General features: G+C 41.2%; 1 protein-coding gene across 1 annotated transcript in view; it reads left to right on the forward strand.

Moving 5' to 3' along the window:
- Positions 1-23,330, forward strand: part of SNX31 (sorting nexin 31) — a gene marked incomplete at its 5' end in the record, with an annotated part of 82,056 nt that extends 58,726 nt beyond the window's left edge. The window contains 5 exons of the mRNA XM_010863555.1: positions 1,387-1,590; positions 9,512-9,625; positions 13,395-13,472; positions 19,083-19,139; positions 22,271-23,330. Of these exons, the coding sequence (XP_010861857.1) occupies positions 1,387-1,590; positions 9,512-9,625; positions 13,395-13,472; positions 19,083-19,139; positions 22,271-22,360 (543 nt within the window). The remainder of the gene's footprint in view (positions 1-1,386; positions 1,591-9,511; positions 9,626-13,394; positions 13,473-19,082; positions 19,140-22,270) is intronic.
- Between the last annotated feature and the right edge of the window lie 4,566 nt (positions 23,331-27,896).

Genomic DNA, 27,896 nt, shown 5'->3' on the forward strand with positions numbered 1-27,896 from the left:
CAAGTTACTTATTGATCACCAACTTCTTAGAGAAATGGAGGTTAACTTTCAATGAAAAACACTTTCACCTCTTTTAGAGCACTGCAGCCAAGAGTGTATTACAGTTTATTACAAATTTTTTGTGTTACCAAAGAGTAAAATAAACAATTAAGAATTTATACCATATAATACAAAAGAAGTTTTGTAGCAAGAGCCATGAAACTACTCTGAATGCTCAGTGGCAGGATTACTCAGCCCCTGTCCCCACCACACAGGTAACATCTACCCACCACCTGTCATTTCTGATGTCTCCCACTGACCCAAAGGGAGGTCCGGCAGCTGAACGCACCTCCTAAGTTGAATGCATGGGCCTCAGTGCAATGAGCTGGTCCGACACGTGGCCGGGAGGGACAGGAGCCTGGAATCCTTCCGCCACCTGGTACCAAGAGTTGCCCGTCCCTCACGGCGTTTCTCTTTATCAGAGAGTGCTCATGTAGCCCTCAAAAGGGAGACGTAAGTTACCTTGCTTCAGGAAAGGATTGGGAAAGAGTCAGGTTGTCGCTGAGTGGCCTACTTTCTGATTTAACCATTTAACCATGTGGTGAGGTGTCAACTACCTTCTCTGAACACACATCTTCCACCCCGTCAGATAGGACCATGGCGTAGGCTGGAAGAACAAAGTGGAGGTCACTGAACTGATAGCAGGTTACTTGAAGGCAGTCGCCAATGATCACTTTGTCGAAAGGTCCTCAACAGACATTAGCAGGACAGGATGCCAGGACCACAGGTGTGACCTGCAGCTGTCCTCTGTTCTTCAGTAACAATAAAAGCAGAGGGAAAAGCTAAACCTTAAACATCACCAACATTCCATTGGCACTTTGGGGCCGTGAAACCCGACTTAGCAGACTCACTCTCGCCCTCACTTCATTGCCATTTCCAACACCTCCGTCTCTGACAATGAATACCACCAGCATATAAAGCAGCCTGTAAAAATTTGATCTCAGCTTAGTTGTTTTTCTTTTTAAACACAGCATCTTAAACATTCACTTTTTGTTTATTCTGCTGCTCTAATCTACTGAGATAGAATCATAACTACTCATTCGATGACATCCTACTCTTTTCTTCCTTCATCGTTCACACACTGAATATTTTATTTCCACTATGTCTGAACCCTGTAAAAAGAGCAGGGACATGATGGTCAATGAGGAGGCACACGCCCAGGAACTTGGGCAGCCCTGTCAGCACACGGGGCGTGGTCTTCATCTGTGTCACCTGGAAGAAGAAGGTGCTTTCACTGTGACTCCATTCCGGGTGTTGTGTTAGAATGGCAGTAGCTTCTGACATGAGATTTTTCATCCGCTTCAAGCAGTCTTTTGCTTTCTCCGTCCCCACCCCGCTTTGGAGCAGTTTTTGGAGCTCGCCCGGGAGGTCCAGCATTATGGGTACATGCGGCTGGAACCCTGCACCTGTGACCACCCAGAGCCCGGCTGCCAGGCCCTTCTTTCCGTCGGCAATAATGAGATCAGCTGCTGCATAACCCTGCCTGAAAACCAGACCCAGGACGTCATTTTCCAGATGGACAGAGTGAAGTGCTGGCAGGTCACTTTCCTTGTGAGTATCTTGGCACCTTGCCTTTCCCATCATTTAAAGCCTTCATCCACGATTTTAAAAATCCTAGTGTTTTTGGATGACAGTGTTGGTATCAGGGAGACAGGTTTGCCATTTGAATCAGTACCTTGAGTGGACTGGCATCTAAGCCACAGTAAGCATCATAAAATCCCATGGACAGAGAAGCCTGGTGGGCTACAGTCCATGGCGTTGCAAAGAGTCAGACACCACTGAGCACGCACAAAGCATCACCTAGTGGTAAAACCTACCTGTTATCTGGGACAAGTGCCTCACTCTTGCTATAGAGACACTCCTCTTCTCACCTTCCAACAGCAGACTTCTCTACTGCTCGAAGGGTATCTAAAGTAGTAACAACATGTAGAAATAACAGCTACCATTTACTGAACACTTAATACGTGCTCAGTACCAACAAGATCTCTATGCTTGGAAACTGGATGCTGCCCAGCAGAGCTGTTCTTTTTTTTTTAATAAAAAAATTAATTAATTTATTTTAATTGGGGATACTCTACAATATTGTGATGGTTTTTGCCATAGATCAACACTAATCAGCCACGGGTATACATGTGTCCCCGCATCCTGAACCCCGCTCCCGCCTCCCTCCCCACCCTATCCCTCTAGGTTGTCCCAGAGCACTAGCTTTGGGTGCCCAGCTTCATGCATCAAGCTTGCACTGGTCACGTATTTTACATATGGTGATATACATGTTTCAATGCTACTCTTTCAGATCATCCCACCCTTGCCTTCTCCCACAGAGTCCAAAATTCTGTTCTTTACACCTGTGTCTCTTTTGCTCCCCTGCCTGTAGGATCGTCGTTACCGTCTTTCTAAATTCCACATATATGCATTAATATACAGCATTTGTCTTTCTCTTTCTGACTTACTTCACTGTGTATAATAAGCTCTGGTTTCATCATTAGAACTGACTCAAATGTGTTCTTTTTTTTTTATAGCTGAGTAATATTTCATTGTGTATATGTAACACAACTTTCTTATCCATTCATCTGCCAATGGACATCTAGGTTGCTTCCATGTCCTAGCTATTGTAAATAGTCCAGCAGAGCTATTCGTAAGGATCTCTGGCATCACACCTGCATTGCCATGTCCTTCCAAGAGAGAGCTTTCTGACCAGACTTACTGAGTGCTTACTTTGTACCAGCTATGCTAGGCAATGACACATACGCTATTTAATTCTTTTTTTTTTTCATTAAGAGGAAAACAAAGGTCAATATTTATAAAAAGTAGCATTTCTTACTTAAGTTCTTAAATATAACCCAGTGAGCTAAGAGGCATTATCCCATTTACACAGGAAATGGAGATTAACTAGTAGAGAACAAACCCTACTAAAGCAACCATGACATCCAGCTACTAAATCCATGAAACCCATGGGGATTTTTTAGCTGGCTCAGTATTGTGAAGGTAGAGAGACAGGCCTGTCTGCAGCATTTGAATACGTCAATCACGTCTTCCTTTTCACAACTCCCCCTGCTTCCTCCTCTAATTTTGTGGGCTGCCTCCCTCTAACCACTCCTGAAATGCTGGTGTTTCCTGGGGTTCCATTTCTAGAATCTCTCCTCTACTTATCTCCTGAAGTCATTTTCCCAGATGACTGTCAACAGGTCCAGTATTTCCTACTGCATTCTTGACATCTTCGCCAAGTGATTCAGACACCTCAAGGTCATCCTTTCCCCAAACCGGACTCATCCTTTCCCATATGCCCAACCTAGGGTTCTTCCTCCTGTGTTCCTTATCTTGGTAAATAGGATTTCCACCACCACCCCTAGTTGCCAAATCAGCAATTTTGAAATTACCCCTAACTTTTCTCTTATCTTACATTTTTAACTGCTGATGCAGACAGACCTATCTGTTCTACGACACTGGTGGTGGTGATGGTGTTCAGTTGCTCAGTCGTGTCTGACTCTTTGCAACCCCATGGACTGCAGCACACCAGGCTTCCCTGTCCTTCACCGTCTCCTGGAGTTTGCTCACATTCATGTCCACTGAGTCGATGATGCTATCCAACCATCTCATCCTCTGCCGGCCCCTTCTCCTTTTGCCTTCAATCTTTCCCAGAATCAGGGTCTTCTCCAGGGAGTCAGCTCTTCGCATCATCCTATGGCACTGCTGTCCTTCAAGATTCTCCTTTTCTCTCTGCCCTCATGTCTTGATCTCAACATTTGCTGCCTGGATGAAATCCCACAGCCTCCTAACCCTTCTCACTGCCTCACTCTTACCCTCTTGGGGTCAGAAGAATAAAACACATCATATGATTTCAGTCCCTTTAAACTATGGGAAGTTGTTTTGTGGCCAACGTTTGGTATATCTTGAAATGTTCGGTGTGCACTCAAGAAGAATGTATACGCTGCCACTGTTGACAATGCGTATGTTGCCCTAACTCTAACCCTATAAATATCAATTCGTCAAGTGGTTAATGACGTTCAAGTCTCCTCTATCCTTACACACTTCTCTCTACTTGTTCTATCAGCTATTGTGAGGAGTGTTAAAATCTTCAAATATAATTGTAGATTTGTCCATTTCTTTAAATTTTGTTAGTTTTTTCCTTCATGTCTTCTATAGATTATTTTATTATTTAGACATTCATTTGTTCCATTGTTTTTTTAGCCACACCTTTTAAATTTATGGTTACTTGAGTCTTTAATATACATCTTTTTAACTTATCACAGTCTACTTTTGAGCATTACATCATTTCACAAGAAGGTTAAACCCTCGCAACAGTCGTGCCTCGGTTTGCCCCGTCCGTCCTTTGTGCTATTTGTCGCCATGCATTATTCCTACATATATTATAAACCTCATGCTGTGTTATAATTATTTCTGCTTTCAACAGTTAATGACTTTTTCATTAAAAGGTCAACTTTTAATTTTGATATAATTATAGATTCATATGTAGTCAAAAGAAATGGTCCAGAGATTTTGCATACACTTTACCCACTTTTCTTCAATTATTACATCTTTTGAAACTAGAGTACAGTATCACCACCCATGCTGCTGACGTTGATACAACGAAAAGTTGAGACGTTTCCATCATCACAAGGATGCTTCATGTTAGCTTTTTATAGCTGCATCCACTTACTCCCACTCTCATCCCTCTTGAACCCCTGGCAACCCTAACCTGTTTGCCATTTTCATATTGTGTCATTTCAAGAATATTTTATAAAGCTTTTGGAAGTAATGGATTATTTATGACTTGATTGTGGTGATCATTTCGTGGATACATGCATATGTCCAAACTCTTCAAATTGTGTACATTAAATATGTGCAGTTTTTTTGCACGTCAATTATAACCTCAGTTAGAAAAAACAAACACTCACACACACAAAACAAGGTTATGCACCAGTCAGTTGATGAAGATATTGTGACCTAAACCTATATTTCCCCTTGGACTGTGTATCAGAACTCACTACTGCAGTGTTTATGGTAACTATAGAACATAGCTAGTGTGAACAACAAGAATTGACTGTGTTTAGGAGGTAAACATAAAATAAAAGCAAGGAATTTGTTACCTTAAAAAATAAAAGAATGTTCAGTTCAGGTCAGTCGTTCAGTCGTGTCCGACTCTTTGCGACCCCATGAATCACAGCACGCCAGGCCTCCCTGTCCATCACCAACTCCCGGAGTTCACTCAGACTCATGTCCATCGAGTCAGTGATGCCATCCAGCCATCTCATCCTCTGTCGTCCCCTTCTCCTCCTGCCCCCAATCCCTCCCAGCATCAGAGTCTTTTCCAGTGAGTCAACTCTTCGCATGAGGCTGCCAAAGTACTGGAGTTTCAGCTTTAGCATAATTCCTTCCAAAGAAATCCCAGGGCAGATCTCCTTCAGAATGGACTGGTTGGATCTCCACACAGTATGTAGTCTTTGGGAATTTTTTTTACTCAGCATAATTCTTTGGAAATTCATTCAGCTTGGTGTGTATATTTCAGTAGTTTGTGTCTTTTGGCAGCTGAGCAATGTTCCATGGTATAGTACAGCCACAATTTTTTAAAACACTCACCCAAAGAAAGGTATCTGGTTGTTTCCAGTTATTAGCTATTATGAATAAAGCTTCTATAAATATTGATTCATAGATTTTTGTCTGAGCACAAGTTTTCATTTCTCTGGGATAAATGCCTAGGACTGTAGTTGCTGGAAGTTGCGTGTTTAATTTTTTAAGAAACTGCCAAATTGTTTTCAAGGGAGCTGAGCCAATTTATTATACATTCCCACCAGCGATGGATGAGCAAGCCAGTCTCTCCACTTTCTCATCAGCATTTGGTATTGTCATTATTTTTTATTTAGTCATCCTGACAAGTGTATATTGGTATTCAATTATGATTTTAATTTGCCTTTCCCTCATGGCTAACGATGTTGAACATCTTTTCATGTGCTTATTTACCATCTGGGTATCTTCTTAGGTGATATGTCTTCATAATTTCTTCCATTTTCCAGTTGGATTTTTTGTTTACTATTGAGTTTTGAGAGCACTTACATTCTAGATATTAGTCCTTTTTTGGATATGTGGCTTGCTAGTATTTTCTCTCACTTTGTAGTTTTTCGTTCTCTTCACAGGGTCTTTTGCAGAGCGAAAGACTTTAATTGTGATGAAGTTGTTTTTCTTTATTGTGTTTTTGGTGTCAAGTCTAAATTCTTTGCCAAAGTTCCCTTTTTTGCTTATGGAAGTACAATTGCTCCAGGACCATTTATTGCAAAGACTATCTTTCTTCAGTTGAATTGCTGTCATACCTTTGTAAAAAATCAGTTGGGCACATTTGTGTGGGTCTAGTTCTGTTCCATCGATCTTTGTGTAGACACACAGAGGGAGGCATAGATCCCTCTACCAATACCACATCATCATTCCCTTCTTCTGCAACAGCTTTATCAAGATATTATTCACATTCCACACAATATAAAGTGTACAACTCAGTAGCATTCAGTATATTCCGACTTGTGTAACCATCACACAGTCAATTTTAGAATACCTCAAAAAGAAGCTCCATACCCTTCATTTGTTACTTCCTTGTCACCAGGCCCAGGAAGCCACTACTTTACCTTCTGCCTCTATAGATTTGCCTGTTCTGAACCTAGCATATTAATGGAATCATACATGGTGCTTGTGAATGTTTTTTTGTTGTTTGTTTTTTGAGAGGGAAACCCAAACAGAGACCAGAGGTCTTGCTAAGTTGAGGAGAAAGAGAGAAAAATCTGTGAAGTGCTGGTTAGAATTTATGGGATAAAAGACTAAAGACAAGGGTTTTACATAGAGCAAGAGCTCCAGAGAGCATCTTTCAAATCTTTTGGCTAAATAATGATTTGTGCGTGTGTGGGCAATGGACAAATCTGCATCTGGGAAGTCTGGGGAAAGAACCACTGAAAAGCAGCAGGTTGAACAATTCAAAAAAAACCATACTGGTGTTTTTACTTAATGTTTCCAGGGTTCATTCTTGTTGTAGCATATATCTGTATTTATTCCTTTTTATGGTCAAATAATATTCCACTGTACAGATATATCCACTTGTACATTGATGGTTGTTTCTACCTTTTGACTGTTTTGAATTATGCTACTATGAACATTTGTGCATACGTTTTTTTATGTGGACATAGGTTTTCGTTTCTCTTGGTTATATACTGAGGAGTGGAATTGCTGGTAATTCTACCATAGTGGTTAACTTTTATGGTTAACTTTTTGAGGAAATTCCAGACTGTCATTTACAGTGTCTTCTCCATTTTATATCCCCACCAGCAGCATAAGAGGATTCCAACTTCCCCATGTCCTTGCCTATACTTGTTATTATCTAATTTTTTTTTAAAAATATGGCCATTCTAATGGATGTAAAGTAGTATCTCATTGTGGTTTTATTTCAGTCTTTTTTTCTCTCTGTACTTAATTTTGGGTGGTTTCTGTTGTCATGATTTCAAGGTCATCAATCTTCTGTAGCATATAATATGTGTCTTTCCCATTTGTTATAATTTTATTTCTACTACTATACTTTATTTTTCATCTCTAGAAGGCCATTAAGGTCTCTTCTGTATCTTCCATTTCTCTCCTTATCGTGCTATTTTTTCTAAATTTTTGGTGTGTGGAGCATATTTAAAATAACTGTTTTTATATTATGGTCTACTAATTCCATCAGCTCTGACATTTCTATTGATTGATTTTTCTCCTATTTGCAGAGTACGCTTATCTCATACTTTGCACACCAGGTAATTTATTATGGTATGCCAAACACTGTGAATTTTACGTTGTTGAATGTTGGATTTTATTGTATTCCTTTAAAGAAGATTGAATTTTGTTCTGTCACACAATTAAATTACTTGGAATTAGTTTTATTTTTTTAAGACTTGCTTTGAAGCTTTCTTAAGGCAGATCAAGAGAAGTCTGGAGGACTAATTTAGTACTTTACTTAATAGCTGCCGTTCTTAGAACTCTCCATGTCTTGTTTATTATGCTATCTCTACTCAGGTTGATAGAAACTATTTCCAGGCTGGTTTAAGAGCTTTTGGAATTGTTCAACCTGCTGCTTTTCAGTGGTTCTTTCCCCAGACTTCCCAGATACAAATTTGTGCATCTCCCACGCATGCACAAATCATTATTTAGCCAAGAGATTTGAAACCTTTGTCTTCAGTCTTCTATCCCATAAATTCTAACCACGACTTCACAGATTTTTGTCTCTTTCTTACCAACTTAACAAGACCTCTGGACTCTGGGTTTCCCTCCGTATACTGAATCTTGGAAACTCCTCCAGGCAGTAAACTGGGTAACCACAGGGCTCACCTTATTGTTTTCTGCTTCTCAGGGTTGACAGTTCTGCATTCTCTGCTGTTCTATGTCTGAAAACAGCTGTTTCTCAGTTCAGTTTTTTACATTGATGCTGCCAGACCCATAGATCTAAAATACAAATTTGTGTTATTATTCAGCTTTTAAAATCTTTTAACAAAATGGCCTGTTGCCCTTAAGATGAAGTTTAGACTCCTTCACTTAGCTTGTAAAACCTGTAACAGCCAGGGATCTTTTGGTAGCAAATAGTAGAAACCAATACTTCTGGCTCTAGCGGGGGGGGGGGGGGGGAAAGGATTTATTAGAGGGGTATGAGATAATGCACTGATTTAAAGGAAAGGGTGAAAAAAAAAAAAGACTGAAATAGAGGCTCAGGATAACCAGGAACCAGAGGAGCTCAAGATTTCTAGAAAACAGGGATTCTTTATCAGGACCTGCTCTTTGGATCCTCTGCCCTGGAATCAAATGAGAGACCCAGAGTATTTATCCAGTTGGCTTGAGCTTGGGTCACGTGCCACCCTCCAAGAGGGCAGCATTTCCTGACTGTCCTAGCTTGAGAGCCACAGTGAAAAGTTTTTCCCAGGGGAATTTGAAACTCTAGTACCAGAAGAAAAAGTGATCGATGCTGTAAAGCAAAAATCACAGGTGCTTCCTACCAGGCTTCCAGGCTCTGGCCCTGCCCTTCCTCTCTCAGCGCCCCGTCCCTCACGGCAAATGATTCAGCCACAGTCCAGAGTGCCCGGCTCCCCCGTGCCTCAGTGCATCTGCGCTTATTTTGTCTTCTACTGGGAAACACTTGTTATCACCACACCCACCCCTCAAAAAAACACACAACAAACTTGGATAATTTTTTCTGCTGCTCAGATAACACTCTCCCTCCACTCCCACCCCACCAGAACTTCCTTTACCTCCTAGTCTGGATTAGATGTCCATCCTGTTCACTTCCATAACCTGTGTTTGCTTCCCTTATAATACTTATATCAAACTATGATGATTTATTGTACATTCATGGCTCCCCAAAAGACTGATAGCATCTTGGGAATAGGGATATTCTCACTTGTTTTGATATTTTGTGCAGCACATAATAGCCATTTAAATTCCTGCTGAATGTCAAGTAATATCTTTTCCTTTGTAGGGGACTCTGCTGGATACGGATGGGCCACAGCAAACTCTCAACCAGAACTTAGAGCTCAGATTTCAGTATTGCGAGGACAGTCACTGGCGGTGGTTTGTTATTTACACCAAACAGGTAAGTTCTCAGGGCAGAGCAGGAAAACCTTCAGTGCTAAATGCTCTCTTGCATGCTGGGGTGGACAAAGCACCTTGCCCTAACCCGAGTGGAGCAGAGTATTAGAGTATGCCACACATGCACTTTTAGGCCTGTAATACCATTTATTTGTTTTGGTTTTATTTTATGGTTGTTCAGTGGCTAAGTCAGGTCCTACTCTTTGTGGCCCCATAGACTGCAGCACGCCAGTCTTCCCTGTACTTCACTATCTCCCAGAGTTTGCTCAAACTTGTGTCCATTGAGTTGGTGATGCTATCTAACCAACTCATCCTCTACTGCCCTCTTCTCCTTTTGCCTTCAGTCTTTCCCAGCATCGGGGTATTTTCCAGTGAGCCAGCTCTCAGACTTGTTTTGTTTTACTCGTCACCAAAGCTTTCATATAAATTAGAAACAAATTTATTTACCAAGTATCAGAAGACTCAACTATCAGTGACTTAGACCATGGATTAGTTAACTTCTCAAGGAATCAATGATGGTAAACATTTTAGGTTTTTAGGCTCATATGGTCTCTGTTGCAACTACTTAACTCTATTTCTGTAGCACAAAAGAAGCCACAGACAAGATATAAACAAATGGGTATAGCTGTGTTCCAATAAAACTTTATTTATAAACCCAAGTGGATGGGGCAAGATTTGTTTGCCAACCCCTGGCTTATACAGTACAAATTTTTTATCATCTCACTTAGTAAGAATACTAGAGGGAGATGTTGGCATCCCTATAATTCTTTTGGCCTTTTCCAAGTAGATAAAAGCAAAAGTCATACCCCAGAATCACCCCCCCTACACCCCCCAGTAGACTTTCCATTTTGTCTTACTGGCCAGAACTGGGTCACACGAGCACTCCTAGCTTCAAGGGAGTCTGGCTTCAAGGGAATCTGGGAGTCAAGCATTTATCATAGAGGAACAGGATTCATAATCAACTTAGGATAAGCATGAGTCATTGCCTAGAGCTGGGTACTTTGTCATTCCCAAATCAGGGTTCTGTTACTAGGGAAGGAGGGACACTGGCTTTTGGGTAGCAATAGTTAAATCTGAAGTAAATGTGAACTACTTTAAATAAAAAACCCATTAAAAATCTAATTTTCAATATGCCAAATCCAATTGGAAATTCTTTTTACTTAGCTAACTTAAACTATTTCAATTTGGAGTCAAAACTGCAAGTGTCCTAAAACAAAACCAAAATAGCAAAGTAATCTTTGCATCAACATTATAGTCAACTTGAGTACTTGATGTGCGTGCTCAGGCTCACTTGCTCAGACTCCTCTGTCCATGGGATTTTCCAGGTAAAAATACTGGAGCAGGTTGCCATGCCCTCCTCCAGGGGATCTTCCTGACCCAGGGATTGAACCCACGTCTCCTGCAAGGGCAGGTGAATTCTTTACCACTGTGCCTGGTGATCACAGTCAGTTCTGTGTTCCATGCAGCATTCCAGTTTTAGGCAACCAAAGCTCAGTTTTAACTCTCCACTAGTACAGTTTTGATCAAGAGATAATAGATATCCATGTCCTCTGAAAAACAAAGTACTAAATCAAAATCCCAGGTTAAAGAAATGGCCCCCCAGGTTCACTTTAAATATAAAACATCCTTAGGGAAGTGGTAGGATGGTTTGCTGAGGCAAAATCTGCAGTCACATGGAAACATAGAGAGAGATTTTGGCAGCAAAACCACCCCCTTCCCTCCGAATGCTAAGTGCGGTAGTTAAATTTTATTATGGTCTTTTAATCTAGTCTGTACGAATGAGTTTAAGCCACTAAGGAGAGGTGCAATAAACATCCTTTGAAAAGAGTCCTAGTAAGGTCTTATTTCCTTTGGAGTATGGATTTATTGATGTGCACCCAAGGGCTACTTCTGCAAAAGGCAGAAATGAGGTTTGTGTGCCTCGCAAATATGGAAAGAGGGCTTGGCCCGACTCTTTCCTGGGCCCTTTAAATGGAAGCTTCAGTTCAGTTCAGTTCAGCCCGACTCTTTGCGACCCTATGAATCACAGCACGCCAGACCTCCCTGTCCATCACCAACTTCCGGAGTTCACCCAGACTCACGTCCATCAAGTCAGTGATGCCATCCAGCCATCTCATCCTCTGTCATCCCCTTCTCCTCCTGCCCCCAATCCCTCCCAGCATCAGAGTCTTTTCCAATGAGTCAACTCTTCTCATGAGGTGGCCAAAGTACTGGAGTTTCAGCTTTAGCATCATTCCTTCCAAAGAAATCCCAGGGCTGATCTCCTTCAGAATGGTCTTCATATATAATAGTAAGATTTGTTGATTTACTTATATTTTATTTTTTGGCTGTGGTGAGTCTCTGTTGCTGCCCTTGGGCTTTCTCTTGTTGCAGGAAGCAGGGGCCGCTCTTCGTTGCGGTGCTCTGGCTTCTCACTGAGGCAGCTTCTCTTGTTGCTGAGCACAGACTCTAGGCACCCGGGCTTCAGTACATTGTATAGGCGTATGAAATCGTCTACACTTTGTGGGACACCATTAAACACCCCTCCTAGCTGCATTGGCTCAGGGTTTGCTGTCGTTTACCTGTTTCGTACCCTGATGTTTCATGGGTAACATATATGCACAGATAAACAGGGTTCATTCTTAGCTAAAGCAGGAAGGCAAGCTTTGTGTCTGTGTATAAACCCCACATCCGTGACTCTTTTCCTTATTGGTGGCAGCCCTTTCTTTCCCCTATTTTCTCTCCGCTTAAATAAAATGCAATCCATCTCTGTAAAGCTTTGAAATGCCCCCTCTATGTAGCCCCTTTGCCCTCTAGTTCCACTTTCTATGTCCTGTCCTCCAAAAGCTCTCTGCATTGGCTGCCATAACCCGAGCTTTCCCTCCCTCCCCTCTCCTCCTCTCTGTCATCCACTCACCCTCAAGTTCAGGGACCATCCTCGAGCACAATTTATACTAAAGTTCTCTAGCCTCAAGTTTTGAGCTTCTGTTGTCTGAAACCTCAGTGGGGCTGAATGAGAAATGAACAGTCCAAGAGTTGAGAGCAGAAAAAAGAGGGGGAATAAAAGAATCTGTAGGAAAGGAGCAAAAGGGAAAATCACAAGGGAACCTTAAGTTTGGCACATGGGGTAACCTAGAGAAAGGAAAGCCCCAGCTTTTGTGCAGCAAGATGTGTATGACATGTGTCTTGCCACCAGCAGTGATGAGCCATCGATAAGCCACAGGTGGTGTTAGGGGCAGTGGTCAGTCTTGACAGTGAATAACTAAAAATACCAGGGAAATTAAAAAAGGAAGAAAAATGACTAATTTTATCTTCAGTTCAGCAAGAGCCATAAGGTGCTAATATAGCCTTTCAAACAGGTTAATATATAGGCCAACTTACAGGTCTCTCAATCATTATATATACAGTTAAATAGAAGATTGACCATCAACATTTGATTTGATTGTGAGTAAAAGCGATTTTTATTATTTGTTGCTCATAAAACATGAGCTGTTTACAAAGTAATGGAAAAAAATGGGATGTAAGGGGGCGGTTTTGAAAAAGATTAGTAATGAGATCCTGGTCATTTTTAATCTATCTTTTAAAAAATTTACTGCAAGTATATCCCTGTAATTGAGAAACTTTATGGTTACTTGCTGGTTACATCTTATGAAATTAATGAAAGTCAAAGAACTCTAAATTCTTAAAAGCATACTTTTGGAAGACAGGGCACAAAACCTGCTTCTCAGTATGAAGAGGGAAGGAAGAGAATGAAGTCTTTAACTGAGAGAGTTCTTTATTTCTGGGTTTCTTAGGCTTTTTTGCTGAGTAGCTGCTTGAAAAAGATGATCTCAGAAAAGATGGTAAAGCAAGCTGCAGAGAATCCAGAAATGGTAAGTGCTCTTGTCTGTGTCTGTGTTTCAGTTTGTTTCCACCATCAGCTGGCACTAAACTACACTCATGAATTTCCCCGGACACAGCGAGTCTGGTCTTCCAGTTCAGCTCAGTTCAGTCGCTCACTCGTGTCTGACTCTTTGCGACCCCATGGGCTGCAGCACACCAGGCTTCCCTGTCCATCACCAACTCCCACAGCTTGCTCAATCTCATGTCCATCAAATCAGTGATGCCAGCCAACCATCTCATCCTCTGTCGTCCCCTTTTCCTCCCACCTTCAATCTTTCCCAGCATCAGGGTCTTTCAAATCCAGGGACGAACCCAACTGCCCAGAAGTGAGATTCTCAGCTCCCTGGGAGCTCAATCTTCAGAGTTCAAGCCAATTTCCCAGGGAGAAGTCAGTTGTCCTTGGGTTGCTGAGAACTTGCTAAACCTCAACTCTGTATCCTTGTATTTCTGCCTTCTCCCAAATGGAAGATTCCAGATTTATCATAAAAGCAACAACATGGACAGAATCAGCACAGCAGGTAAGAGCTTAAATAAGCTCTGAAGTTTTGTCTCTAGATAGAACTCACAGCCTCTTGATACCTCCACTGTACCAAATTAAAATGCCTTTAGCAGTTGGGAGAAGCCATCAAGTAAAAAAAGCTCTCAAGGCTATACTTTTTTCTCAGTGTAAAATTTATTTTTCTTGTCTCCATCTTCAATAAAGGCCTAGTTGCTCACTGTAAGTGTTGGTGCTGGGGCTGTAAAGAGTCCCTGAGATTCTAAACTTTCTACTTGCCTTGTCACCATCAGGATACAAGCTTGTCCCCATCAGGATACAAGCTTGTCCCAAGTAAGACAGTACACTTTGATTTTTTAAAATGACATTTATAAACATAATTCTCTTGTAGGATAACACACTGGGCTTTAAAAATACAACAGAAAATATTTGAAAACTTTTCCTAATGTTTTAGTGTATTATAAGAGGGCGGATTATACCTTTAGTTTAACACTGATCTTTACTTGACTTTGCAACTTTTTTCCTCAGAAAAATGTTGCATTTTATATTTACTTTTCTTTCTTCTAGAACTCAAAATATTTTCCCAGGGAAGATAAAAATCACTGCCCTTTGGTGTTTGAACACTTCAAAATGTACTAGAGAATAGCAAATCACACCAATAAAACAATCAAGGATGCTTTTTTTTTTTAAAGCATAATAAAATCTAACCTCCTAAGAAGGATGGACCCATTTAGGACTCAATTTAAATACATGTATATGATAAATATGTATAAACATAAATATATCATATATCATTTTATATATGTATGTGTATATACAGAGAAAAGCAATTAATGTAGCCCCATTAAAAGGGAGAAGTGCTCTCAAATGTGGTTTGATAAAGTGTAAGCTACTTGATGCAGGAAATACTTGTACAATGAATATCTAAAAGAGTTTTCTCTACAGTAGGAGGAGGTAGTAATCTATTTAAAGTTTTCAAGAAAAACAACCACACCATCATATTCCATAGATTTGCATGCAAATTAAAATCTATAATTTATCCTGGTGACTGATAGCAAAATCATCATGGTAGTCAATAAAACTTGTATTGCCTTATCCAAATACTCATCAAGTTTTATTTTCACAAACTCTTTATTTCTTTCCTTATGTTGGTTCTTAGAAAGAAGTTAAGATTTTTCCTCTGAAAATTGGATGGTGTTGGAATAGTTCACATTTCAAGAGAATGTTGTAGGAATAGTCCACATTTTAGTCTGGAATTTCATCTATTAATACAAACCCTTGGGTAGAACGGGACCCTGGAAAGGAGATAGAAAAGACAAATCATCTCTTTGAACTTTGGATCTCCTCGCAAAGTACAGTTGATAAGACCAAGTCATTTTATGGAGCTTAAAGTAACCATATAAATGTCAGACTGTGACATTTACTCATTTTCTAGGCAAAACATATAAAGCCTGAATTGACACCTATCACTTATAGAAGTCTCATAGACCAAAATTTACAAGGCAGAATAAATTCTAAAGTTTTATAATTGTGAAAAATCTGGGGAGGGAAAGAAAAACTGAGAAAACTGTAACCAACTGAACCCCATAAATAAAGCAGATGGTCCCTTGAGAGATTAAATAGTACTGTTTTATCCTGGTAAGAAGGAAGAATTGAAAGAATAAATTTAGTGCTAACTTAGAGTTAATTAGCTTAGTTAGCTTTAGGCAATGGTTTCAAAGGTTAAGACTTGAACCACTTATGAAGAGATGATTAAGATTTGAAGTCAAATGAATGCACTAAAGAAAAATGTAAACATGCAGCCAAAAAAGTGTTAAATTCTTAAGACAGTATTAATTGAAAAACCAGAAAGGAGAAAAATGTGTAACATTATTCTTAGAGCTGTGCTCTTATACAAAAACCTAAATTGATTTTTTTTTAATATTTGCTACTTTTAACTAGAACAAAATTAAAGGATTATTTTATTTGAAAATAAACTATATTAGTTAGGAGTAGTTTTGACTGCCAATGACAAAAAACAAGACAAAATAAGTGTTTTGGACAAGATAAAAGTCTGTTTCTATCTCATCTAAAAGCCCAGAAGTAGGCAGAATGGGGCTGTGATAGTGAGTTCACGGTGTCACCAGAGATCTTTCTGCTCTGCCAACTTCAGTGTGGGGCTTTTACCTCATGCCCAGGATGACTGCTGGAGATCCAGCCATTACATGCACATTCCAGATAACAAGTGTAAGGAAAGCATGCAGAAGCACTCACCCTTTTTCTTTAATGAGGAGTCTCAGAAGTCTCACATAGAATTTCTACTTATAGCTCATTGTCCAAGAGTTAGTCATATCGCAGGCCCCCACCCAGCTGTAAGGAAGTCTGGTAAATGTAGTCTTTTTGCAGAGTATGTTGTCTTTCCAAATAAATGTGGGTGTTACTACTAAGAAACAACAGAATGAATAATGGAGTAGGCTAACAGCAATCTCTGCTATGTAAAGAAATCTAAAAGACACCAAGAAAAGAAAGCAGGTGGATTTTATGTAATACGTGTATTCCCTGCATACAGGATGCATAAGGGCTTCCCTGATAGCTCAGTTGGTAAAGAATTGCCTGCAATGCAGGAGACCCTGGTTCGATTCCTGGATTGGGAAGATCCCATGGAGAAGGGAAAGACTACCCACTCCAGTATTCTAGCCTGGAGAATTCTATGGACTGTATAGTCCATGGGGTTGCAAAGAGTCGGACAGGACTGAGTGACTTTCACTTTCATTCCTAAGGAGCTTCTGAAAGTGTATTATGATCATTATAATTATCATTATTTATATGTTGAACCATAATCTGAATACATGAGTTATCAGAAATATGCTAGTAAATATTTTCTGAATTGAAAAACTATTTTTAAAAATAGTCTATACCTAGTTTGTTTTTATTCGTTTATATAACTTTTCCTTAGGTTTACTTAACAGTAGGTCTGAATCTCTAAACTGGTCTTCTGAAAAATGGTGAAGAACAAAGTGGCCTTCTGACTCCAGCTTGCCTCATACCTCCCCTCCCCTCCCCAGTTACCATAACCATATATATTTCTCTCTCCACTTCTCTTTCATTTGGGGTGAGATCAGACAGTGTAAAAGGCCATTGGGTGCTTTGAAGTGTGTTCCTGTTATGTGATGAGAAGGGGAAACACCAAGGCCAGTGCGATCTGATGTCCCAGGATCGGCAGCCTCTGCATAGCTTGTCCAGTTCAGAAAACAGAAAAGGTACTGACATTACAGCCGTCACAAGAATGGTCCAAGCATAGCAGGAGGACAGTTTCAGAGAGCCAGAGGGGAAGGAATGAAGGATTATGCTATCAACAGAAACTCTCTGTTGAGAGAGAGAGAGTGCAGGAATCCTGCATTATGAAAAAAGGATTAACTCCCCCCCAACTTTATCACCCTGATATATAAAATATAAAAAGCCTACTGAAATAAGTCAAGGAACCAAACTATATCAGAAATTGCTGAACAATTCTAATGTGTTTTATTTTTACATAGGGAGAAGGAGGGGAAGGAGACTAGGAGAGAGAAAAATTCTAAGAAGTTTCCCCCAACTTCTGTATTTCACTGCACAAGACTACTTACAGACTATCATGTAATGCTGTAAAATGATAAAATAACAAAACACAAGGCCTCGGAACATTACTTTCTCATTTATCAAGACCTAATAATGATTTTTTAAAACTATCGAGATAGGCTGCAAGTATATGGAGTTCTATTGAGAATACTAACCCAAAGGAAGTCCTATGTATCCTTCAAAGCGATATATTTTACAGAAAAATTGAGTTAATCATAGTTAAAAATTAATCCTCTTGTGCAGTACCGTGTTATTTATCCCACTTATTTTGTAAGGTCCTGCTTTATATAGGGGACATGATCTCATGAATAACAAGCAACTTAGTTAATTCACCCCCTCATTCTATCATTTACCGATGCCTATATTTACCATATATAGTGGCTAGAAACTGAGAATCCAGAGTCAAGGAGTTTATTTGTTGGAAAAGAAAAGCAATGAGTAAAGAGACATTTAGGATGAGAGAGTGATAAGCTGAGATACACACCGAAAGCATAGTTCTTTAATAGTAGTTCTTTTTTCTGTTGGGCTGGCTAGAAAATTCTTTCAGGTTTTTCAGTATGCTTGGAAAAACCTAAATGACCTTTTTGGCCAACCCAATATAGGAAAAGTCTAAGAGTCCTTTCCCCTAAACCCTGGCTAGGAGACTGACCTTGGTGTGCTATGATCTTACCCTCTGACCTCCAGCTTCCAACCGGGGTCACCCATGGGGAAACCCAGTGAGGTGGGAGGAAGTGGAGACCAGGGTATTTATTTCTCTGACTCCGTCCCTGCCGGGTCTCTGCGGTTGGCCCAGTCCTCGACTGAGTGCCACAGCTCCTGAAGCGACCTCTCCTACCTGCTGCTTCGGCCACTCTGGTTCCAGTACCAGCTGCTCCCCTCACCCCTTGAGACCCAGAAGTGGTGAGAACCCACACCCACCCCAGCTCCTCGCCACTCGCTACATCCATTCATTGGTGCACTCTAATCCTTACCACACCTCCATTAAGCAGTTCCTTGTGGAAAACTCCCTCGGTTACCCCAGGAGTAAGCCATCTGCTTTCTGCTGGGCCCTGGACTGTTATATTAAGGTTACTTTATGTGCATGAGGTATATTCAAGTGCCTTAAACTTCAGTTTGATTCTTCTCTTGATTAATGATGCCTTTTGATTAATCAGAGCCCCATTTGGCTTTGGTTCAGCATATGGATTGGAGCTCGGTGGATTATTTCTGGATTTAGGAGTTCATTTTGTGTGAAGTCCTTTTAAAAGCTGTGTTAAATCACAAAATCCATAGGCAGCCACCAACGTTAAACATTAAGCTTCACTTCACTTTCGGGGACTCGATTTCTGAAACGCTGAGGTACTTGCAAACGAAGGGGGGTTGTGCGGATGACGAGCAGGTGTCCTGCTGACTGGCAGCCTTCGGGACCATTAAGAGGATTATTGTGGAAGGAGAAATGTGCTGGTTAAATAGATTATTTGTGTGCTCGCTTCTCTGGCTGTGCTGACTGACATTTCACTAATCTATTTAGCAGATTGAAGTTCCAGAACAAGGCAAAAGTAAAAAATACCACATTCAACAAAACCAGGTCTGTGAGTAAAATTATGTAATGGGTATATTATAATTTTGATAAATCTGCCTGTTTTTCCCCTTTTAAGTAACCAAAGTCATTCTACTTTTAAGGTTAAGCCAGAATTCTCTTTCTCAGAAGCTCCTCCACGCAGACTGGTCCAATTGGACGACCATCACAGAAACAGAGTGTTTTTACTGTAGAACCCAGTTGGGCTAGGAGAAATGCTTTCCTGAATTTATATATACAAAAGTTCCAAGAAGAACACAAAACTCTAGTGATTTTCTTCTCTACTCCGTGCAGTTTTTTTTTGAAAATGTTCTTTCTAGTTTGTATGTTTTGGTTTCATAGACTTTCTGCAGTGTATTCTGTATAAAACAGCCTTTAAGTTGATAAACTGCTTTTTCAAGCGTTTAGGTCTGCTGTGCAGATAACAATAGCAGTAAATATCATAATAGAAAGCATTAATAAACACTAATGGCCAGACACCATTCAAAGTACTTTTCTGTGGATTAACACATTTATCCTCACCATGATCCTGTATCATTGGTACTGTATCACCATTCCTCAAATCAGTTGAAGAAACTGGAACACAGAGAGGTTAGGTGACTTGCTCCAGGTTGCACAGTTGGTAGAAGGAAGCAGGCAGTCTGATTCCACAGCTGTGTCCTTAACTAACTCTTCCTTTTGAGGTTCATATCTTAGTGGGTGTGAATGAAATAAAGGTGGCCTCTAAGTAGCATTGAATGGGATTCATTATTGGTTCAGCTCCTGTCACAGAGCCTGCTGTGTATATAAAGGTAATTAGTATATAATTACAGTATTTATAAATATATACGGTCCTTCCTTGAGTGGATAAGATCAGAGAAAAATTTTAAACACAGACTAAAAGCAGACTTCTCTCTCTTACATAATAACAGCATTTCTGGCTGCTTACATCAGAGACAGACAGTGAAAACTCCACCAATTACTGGCTATGTGTCTTCAGGCAGATCAAAAAACTGGATGTGTATAAGGGATGCTTGGGGTGCTTATTAAAATGCAAATTCCCACCCCAAAAGATGGATCCAGTAGATCAGCATTTATAGCAAGAATGCCAATGGGAAACACTGCACCAGACTTCTTCTTTATCTTTAAGATAACTTCATCACTTAAATTCATCCATGTCAGCAGCATAGTATGGCATAGAGCTGTGGTTCTCAAACTTGGCTGTATAATGTTATCACCTGAAGAGCTCAAGAAACATGATGGCTGAGCCCCATTCTCAAAGATTCTGATTTATTAACAAATTTTTCTGAGGGGCCTGGCAGTGGGATTTTTTAGCTGCCCAGATGATCTAAAGTACAGCCAGGATTGAAACCATTACTCTAAAAGAGTGGTTCTCAGAGTGGGGTCCCTAGACTGTCAGGGTCAGCATCCCTTGGGAACTTACTAGAAATTTAAATTCTCAGGCCCCAACCATATTGGACCAGAAGCTCTGGGGCTGGGGCCCAGCAATTGTATTGGGCAAGCCCTCCAAATAAGTCTGATGCACGTTTGAGTTCGAGAGCCACTGTCCTAGAACGACAGAGATGCCAGTCAGCATGGATGAACCACAATGCTAAAGGAGGTGAACCTCTGTGATGCTCTGAGCAGGGCCAGCAGGTTGGAAGGGAGCCTGGTGCCCAACTGTATTGAATTCCAACTTAGTTTAGCCAACCTTTATAGAGAGCTTATCCTGAGCTAGGCACTGTTATAATTGCTTTCCACATATAACTCACAGCAAGCCAGATATTATTATTATCCTTGGTTTGTAGCCAAGGGAACTGAAAACAGAAGAAAGGTTAAGTAACTTGCCCAAGGTCACCCAGCTGGTAAATGACGGAGTTAGTATCCATGCCCAAACACTCTTTGTTATTTAACAAATAAAATTTTGTTGCTGTTGTTCCTTTAACTACTCTGCCATGAGGCCTCTCTATCAAGACAAATTCCTCATAGGAAAAAAAAAGTTTTAGCTGCTCTGTCTGGTGAGCTGCCACACATTTATTTCACCAGGGCCAAAACCCAGTCTCTGTGACTCTGTCTTAGAGATTTTATAAACACTAAAAGTCGACTATTCACTCACTGAAGGTCTGCAGCAACCGTAACTTCTTAAAGTATGTTAAAATGTCTATAATACTTTTTTGTAAAACTTTGTGAGGGATGTGCACTGAAGATTTTGGTGAAGATAAAAACAGAAAGTCATATGTCTTTAAGAGATGAGGAAAAGACAAGAGAGGCAGGGTTCAAGTGTTACCTGGAGACACCCCAGTGCTTGCAAAGGTGCTCTGGACATGCCTCTTCATACCAGTAGGGGGCGCCCTCAACAGTAACAGATGTATGCTGCTGCTGCTGCTAAGTCGCTTCAGTCGTGTCCGACTCTGTGCGACCCCATAGACGGCAGCCCACCAGGCTCCCCTGTCCCTGGGATTCTCCAGGCAAGAACACTGGATGGGTTGCCATTTCCTTCTCCAATTCATGAAAGTGAAAAGAGAAAGTGAAGTCGCTCAGTCGTGTCCGACTCTTAGCGACCCCACGGACTGCAGCCTACCAGGCTCCTCCGTCCATGGGATTTTCCAGGCAAGAGTACTGGAGTGGGGTGCCATTGATGTATATCCACCCCTGAAACACAGCTGCTACAGGATAAAACCATTTAAAAAATTATTTATTTACTTGGTTGCGCTGTGTCTTCATTGATGCACGGGGGCTTTCTCTGGTTGTGGTGAGGGGGGCTACTCTTCGTTGCGGTGCAGGTGCTTCTCAGTGTGGTGGCTTCTCTTGTGGCGGAGCACAGGCTCTAGGCGCCTGGGCCTCAGTAGTTTCCGCTGGGCGCCAGCTGGAGAACACACGCTCAGTAATTGTGGTTCAGGAGCTTCTGTGCTCTGGGACACGGTGGAATCTTCCTGGATCAGGGGTCGAACAGGTATCCGCTGGCATTGGCAAATGAATTCCTATCCACTCTACCACCAGGGAAATCCAGGGTAAAGCCATTTAAAACAATCATTGCTTAACAGATATAACCTTTCTGTTGCCTTTTTAATATTAATCTTTGGCTTTTTAACTATTATTGTTGTTATGGAAATTACTTCCTCTCATATGTATTTCTGACCTCTCTGTTTACTTTGTAACAGAAAGACCATTCTAGTTTTCTGCCAAGAAAAAGCAAGATTAAGATAGCTGAAGTTGACTGTGGTTTTGGGACCATAAAGGAAGATCTTTGAAGACAAAGTCTAACTTCTTAAAATGGTCTTAAAGGTGATCTTGACCATGAAAGGGCTTGGAAGTTGAAACTGGGCTTCCTACCACCAATGGAAGAAATGTGAGCCTTCCCATTTTTTTCCTGGATGGACCATATTCATCAAGACTACTTCAAAACTCTGTTTGTCTCAAGATTAAAAGAAAATGCAAACCAAAGTCATACAGTTTGTTTTTAATGACTTATAAATGACAAATGGCAAATCTGAATCAATTAGTACAAACCTCCTTCTTTTTTCTTCCCCTAAAATATATGTTATCCTGGCTTCATGAAGCCTTTTATATGTTCTGATATTGCGTGAATGAAAGACCTAATCTAAAACACTACAAATGCATTTGGGGTTAAGATCTGAAGACATGACTCATCAGCTGTGGCTCTAAGAAATGGAATCATTGAAAAAGAAATCTGGACTTCACTGATCCGTCCAAAGCATCAGAACAAGGAGGTGATGAAACACCAATTTGTTTTCTTATGTAACTCTGAGCCTACCAATATGGATGTACTCAAAGTAATAGGCTGCCCCGTGCTCTGTTTCTCCACAGTTGTAGGTACATTCTGTCCTTAGTATACTGAGTTCAGTTCAACAATCATGACGCTATTTTGGATATTTTTATTTTGGAAACCAAGGGGACCCTTCACTCAATATCAAATATCTTAGCTTTAAAATGATGTATACTTTTTCACTAGATTTTTCCTTATCCAGTTTCAGTTCATTGTGATAACTAATAGAATTATACATAGAATTAATATTGCAATAAGGGAGAGGGACAGAGAAATCAATGTAATCAATAAAGTGTGATATTCTAATGTTCTTTTCTAACTGTGTTGTGTAACTAATTATATAATAAATAGGAATATATTCTAGTGAGTGTACGATTTATTGGTGAAAAAACTCTGTGAATGATTTTTTGAAGTGTAGAATCTATTAAAGCCCTATTATATTTATAAAGCACTGTCTCTAACCATAATTCCTAGGGCCATGAAGTTTCATTTTTATATTTTAGGTGATGGTGGGACATTTTTGCAAGGTGGAATCATCCCAGATCACCCATGGTGAGTGTATTAATGGGCTAAGATACATTTTCCAATTAAAACAGAAGCTTATTCTCTATTTTGCCAATTTAAGAATAGTCAAAAGTCTATTTCTTTTTAATAGCAAATGCCTACACTGTGTAAGGATTTATTGAAGACCTTAGAAATGCAAAGAGAATTTGTATTTGGGGTGAGAAAATGTATATATTAGATGGAACCATATTTAACTGCTGTTTTAGATCAAAAATAGTTGAATGTTAACCCTTTAATGATACATAGTTGCAAATAATCCAAGACAGCATGGGAGTAGGTGTCCAATGTGTAGTGTGGTCCTGTGTGTCATAGGAAGTTGCGGGGGGTGGTCAAGAAGGCCTGAGGTGAAGAGGGACTTTGAAGAAAGCAGAGTCAAGCAGAGGCAGAGATAGGGGCACGCAGGTAGAAAGAAGCATCGACTCTGGTGGGAGAGCAAGTGCAGTGTCCAGGGAAGGATAAGCAACCCTGCTCTGCGCTAGCGAAGTCTGAGGTTAAGGGAGTGGTTAGGAGATAAGAGGGACCAGCACCTATGCCTACAGGACTGCAGCATCCCTTAGTATAAGTAGAGCAATTTACCCCTGTTTGATGATGGCAAAAACAGAAGCATTGAATTTAATAGTTTTTTTCCCCCAAGACATTGAGATCACCATCAATATCAAAATAGGAGAAGAAAAATAAAAGTGATGCAGTGCATTCCATAGTACATACTGTGAAGAATAAATGAACTGAGACAGTGGGAAACAAACTTCCTCAGCAGTTATGCAAGATAAGAAGGAGCTATTAATTAATTAGCTCCTTTGGGGGTTACTGGGCCTTCCTTTATCTGGAAGGAATTGGGGGTTTGAATCACTTCTGGATCAAAGCTACTTCATTATTGGGTTAAAAAGCCTGACTTCCAACTGCCAGAGTGACCTTCCCAGCTGCAGGCTCCTAGAGAAGATGGCCAGTGAGACCCCATCACTGCTTGGGGTGAGGTCTTCACCCTCCAGGTGTGATGCTGAGGTAGGACCTTCCCAACAGCACAGCCATCCGCCCCAGCAAGACATCCGAAGACATCCTTCGGGGCGTGAGTAATGCAGGTAGGCAATTGCGAAATTCATTCAAGTAACTCCTAAGGGGTGTGGTGTGGCTTTGGAAATCAGCATATGCTTTAATCTATGGGTTTACAGTCACTAACATCACTTATCTCCATGTCGAGACATACATATATGTTTCTACCGCTATTCATAGTCCTAAAATAACTGGCACTTTGCCCACAGGCAAACACACTTGAGTCTGAAATTTTCACAAAAATAATTATGGGGGAAAAGGTCAGAGCTGATTCAGTGGTGGTTGGGCCCTGAAATCTGAGCCCCGTTGGGACCCATGGAGGGAAGCATGTGTGGGCTTTGTCTGAGAGCTGATGGACTCGCCAAAGCCACTGATGAGTGTCCGGCTTGCACGCATCCCCATGTGGACAATCGGGAAGCAAATTTTGTGTGAAACATGTAGATAAAAAATTACCTTAAGTTCCCCCTCAGGGTGAATTTAAGAAGAGCTGAGGGATCTTAATTTGTGGAAAACCAAATAGGTTACAAGCCTCAGTGGGGAAATAATGGCCAAAATGATCCTAAAAGGCAGAATGAAAGCAAAGCACGCCGCGGCAGCAACGACGTCTCCAGATGATTTCTGGTCCTCTCTCCTCCTGCCGTGGGTGGACGGTGGTCCACCAGGCAGGCTGAGGGAGGGGCCCGTGTGGGCTCAGGTAGGAGATGGAGTAGAAAGCGCTTCTCTCCTTCATGAGGAAGCTCTTGACCCTGCCATCTGTGATCCCAGGAAAAAAGTCAAGAGAAAGTTATGAACTTTTTTCTGGCTCAAAATAAGACACCACCCCACCCCAAATAAGACATGCTGAATTAACTTACAAAAAGTATGGCTAACTAATAATCCCTCATAAGATGGCTTGAAAAGAAAGTGAAAGTTGCTCGGTCGTGTCCAACTCTTTGTGACCCTGTTATATAGTCCATTGAATTCTCCAGGCCAGAATACTGGAGTGGGCAGCCTTTCCATTCTCCAGGGGATCTTCCAACCCAGGGATGGAACCCAGGTCTCCCACATTGCAGGTGGATTCTTTACCAGCTGAGCCACAGGGGAAGGCCAAGAATACTGGAGTGTGTAGCCTATCCCTTCTCCAGAGGATTTTCCTGACCCAGGAATTGAACCGGGGTTTCCTGCATTGCAGGCGGATTCTTTACCAACTGAGCTACAAGGGAAGCCATAAGACAGCTTAAGCCTTATAATTGTACTTCCCTCTGCCACCGTATTCACCTATAATTGTTCTGATAAGTTGCTTTGTAATATCTATTTGTTACTATTTTTAAAAAACAAGTCATTTGTATAATAATTTCCCAGTAAAAAAAATTAGTTAGAGCCATAGAAAAAAATACAAAATGGGCCTGGTTCTTTGGTCTAGCCCTAGCCCATGTACTTTCCTGTAGGGCAGAGCCTTTGGCTAACCATATGGGCTTTGCTTGTGTAATATCTTGGAAGAGATGAGATGTTCAGTTGATTTAAAGGCACTGACCCTAGTGATTTTGCACTGCTCCTGCACCGAATGTGGTTTCTCTCCCGGAAATGTGGGAACACAGAGTTGGCTGTACTTCCTAATGGGTTTTCCATCTGTCCACAAGAGCACATATTTGATGGGGTCTGCGGTACAGCAGTTGTTTGGGGTGGAGGCGCTCAGAGCAGCAGGCTGAAAAGTGTGAGTTGGCTTTGCTCTGCACATGTGTGCTTTTGTTTGCACTAGAAACTGGTCCCTGCAGAATTTCTGAAGCGCTCCAGTCCTTTGGAATAGGGTCTGGTGAGCAGAGGAAGAGACAATGGAAATCTACTGCCCCTGGATCCTAATCATGAGAAGGTCACAACAAAGATGATGAGCGAGACAAGTGACACGGCAGTTAGTAAACATACAGGTTGCAAAAGCCAACAAACTTGAAGATGTATTCTGTTCAAAAATCAATTAATCGCAGAGTTGATTCATGGATTTTGGTTCACACAAGCTGGTGGAGCTTCATGCTTTCCAGGAGCACTAGGCCAACAAGTACACCTCTTTACGCTCAGAGAAAGCGCATAGACTCCCATCACTCATATAGCACCACCTTAAGGAAGAAAACAGGAAGACTGTACATAAGAGTTTATTTTTACGTGTTGACTGAACACGCACCACAATGGTTAAACCTAAAATGTTTACTTGTAACTGAATTTATATCCATCATGTATCTAAGTATTAGTTGAAATTGAAAGTCGCTCAGTCATGTCCGACTCTTTGTGACCCCATGGACTAGTCCATGGAATTCTCCAGGCCACAATACTGGAATGGGTAGCTTTTCCCTTCTCCAGGGAAATCTTCCCAACCCAGGGATAGAACCCAGGTTTCCTGCATTTCAGGCAGACTCTTTACCAGCTGAGCCACAAGCGAAGCCCAAGAATACTGAAGTGGGTATCCCTTCTCCAGGGGATCTTCCCGACCCAGGAATCCAACTGGGGTCTCCTGCACTGCAAGTGGATTCTTTACCAACTGAGCTGTCAGGGAAACCCAAGTATTAGTTCAGTTCAGTTCAGTCGCTCAGTCGTGTCTGACTGTTTGCAACCCCATGAATCGCAGCACACCAGGCCTCCCTGTCCATCACCAACTCCCGGAGTTCACTCAAACTCACATCCATTGAGTTGGTGATGCCATCCAGCCATCTCATCCTCTGTCGTCCCCTTCTCCTCCTGCCCCTAATCCCTCCCAGCATCAGGGTCTTTTCCAATGAGTCAGCTCTTCGCATGAGGTGGCCAAAGTATTGGAGTTTCAGCTTTAGCATTCCTTCCAAACAACACCCAGGACTGATCTCGTTTAGAATGGACTGGTTGGATCTCCTTGCAGTCCAAGGGACTCTCAAGAGTCTTCTCCAACACCACAGTTCAAAAGCATCAATTCTTTGGCACTCAGCTTTCTTCACAGTCCAACTCTCACATCCATACATGACCACTGGAAAAACCATAGCCTTGACAAGATGGACCTTTGTTGGCAAAGTAATGTCTCTGCTTTTCAATATGCTATCTAGGTTGGTCATAACTTTCCTTCCAAGGAGTAAGCGTCTTTTAATTTCATGGCTGCAATCACTATCTGCAGTGATTTTGGAGCCCCAAAAAATAAAGTCTGACACTGTTTCCACTTTTCCCCATCTATTTCCCATGAAGTGATGGGACCAGATGCCATGATTAGTTTTCTGAATGTTGAGCTTTAAGCCAACTTTTTCACTCTCCTCTTTCACTTTCATCAAGAGGCTTTTTAGTTCCTCTTCACTTTCTGCCAAAAGGGTGGTGTCATCTGCATATCTGAGGTTATTGGTATTTCTCCCGGCAATCTTGATTCCAGCTTGTGCTTCATCCAGCCCAGCGTTTCTAAT

The sequence above is a fragment of the Bison bison genome, unplaced genomic scaffold (assembly GCF_000754665.1).
Source record: "Bison bison bison isolate TAMUID 2011002044 unplaced genomic scaffold, Bison_UMD1.0 scf7180017864491, whole genome shotgun sequence".
Lineage (NCBI taxonomy): Eukaryota > Metazoa > Chordata > Mammalia > Artiodactyla > Bovidae > Bison > Bison bison.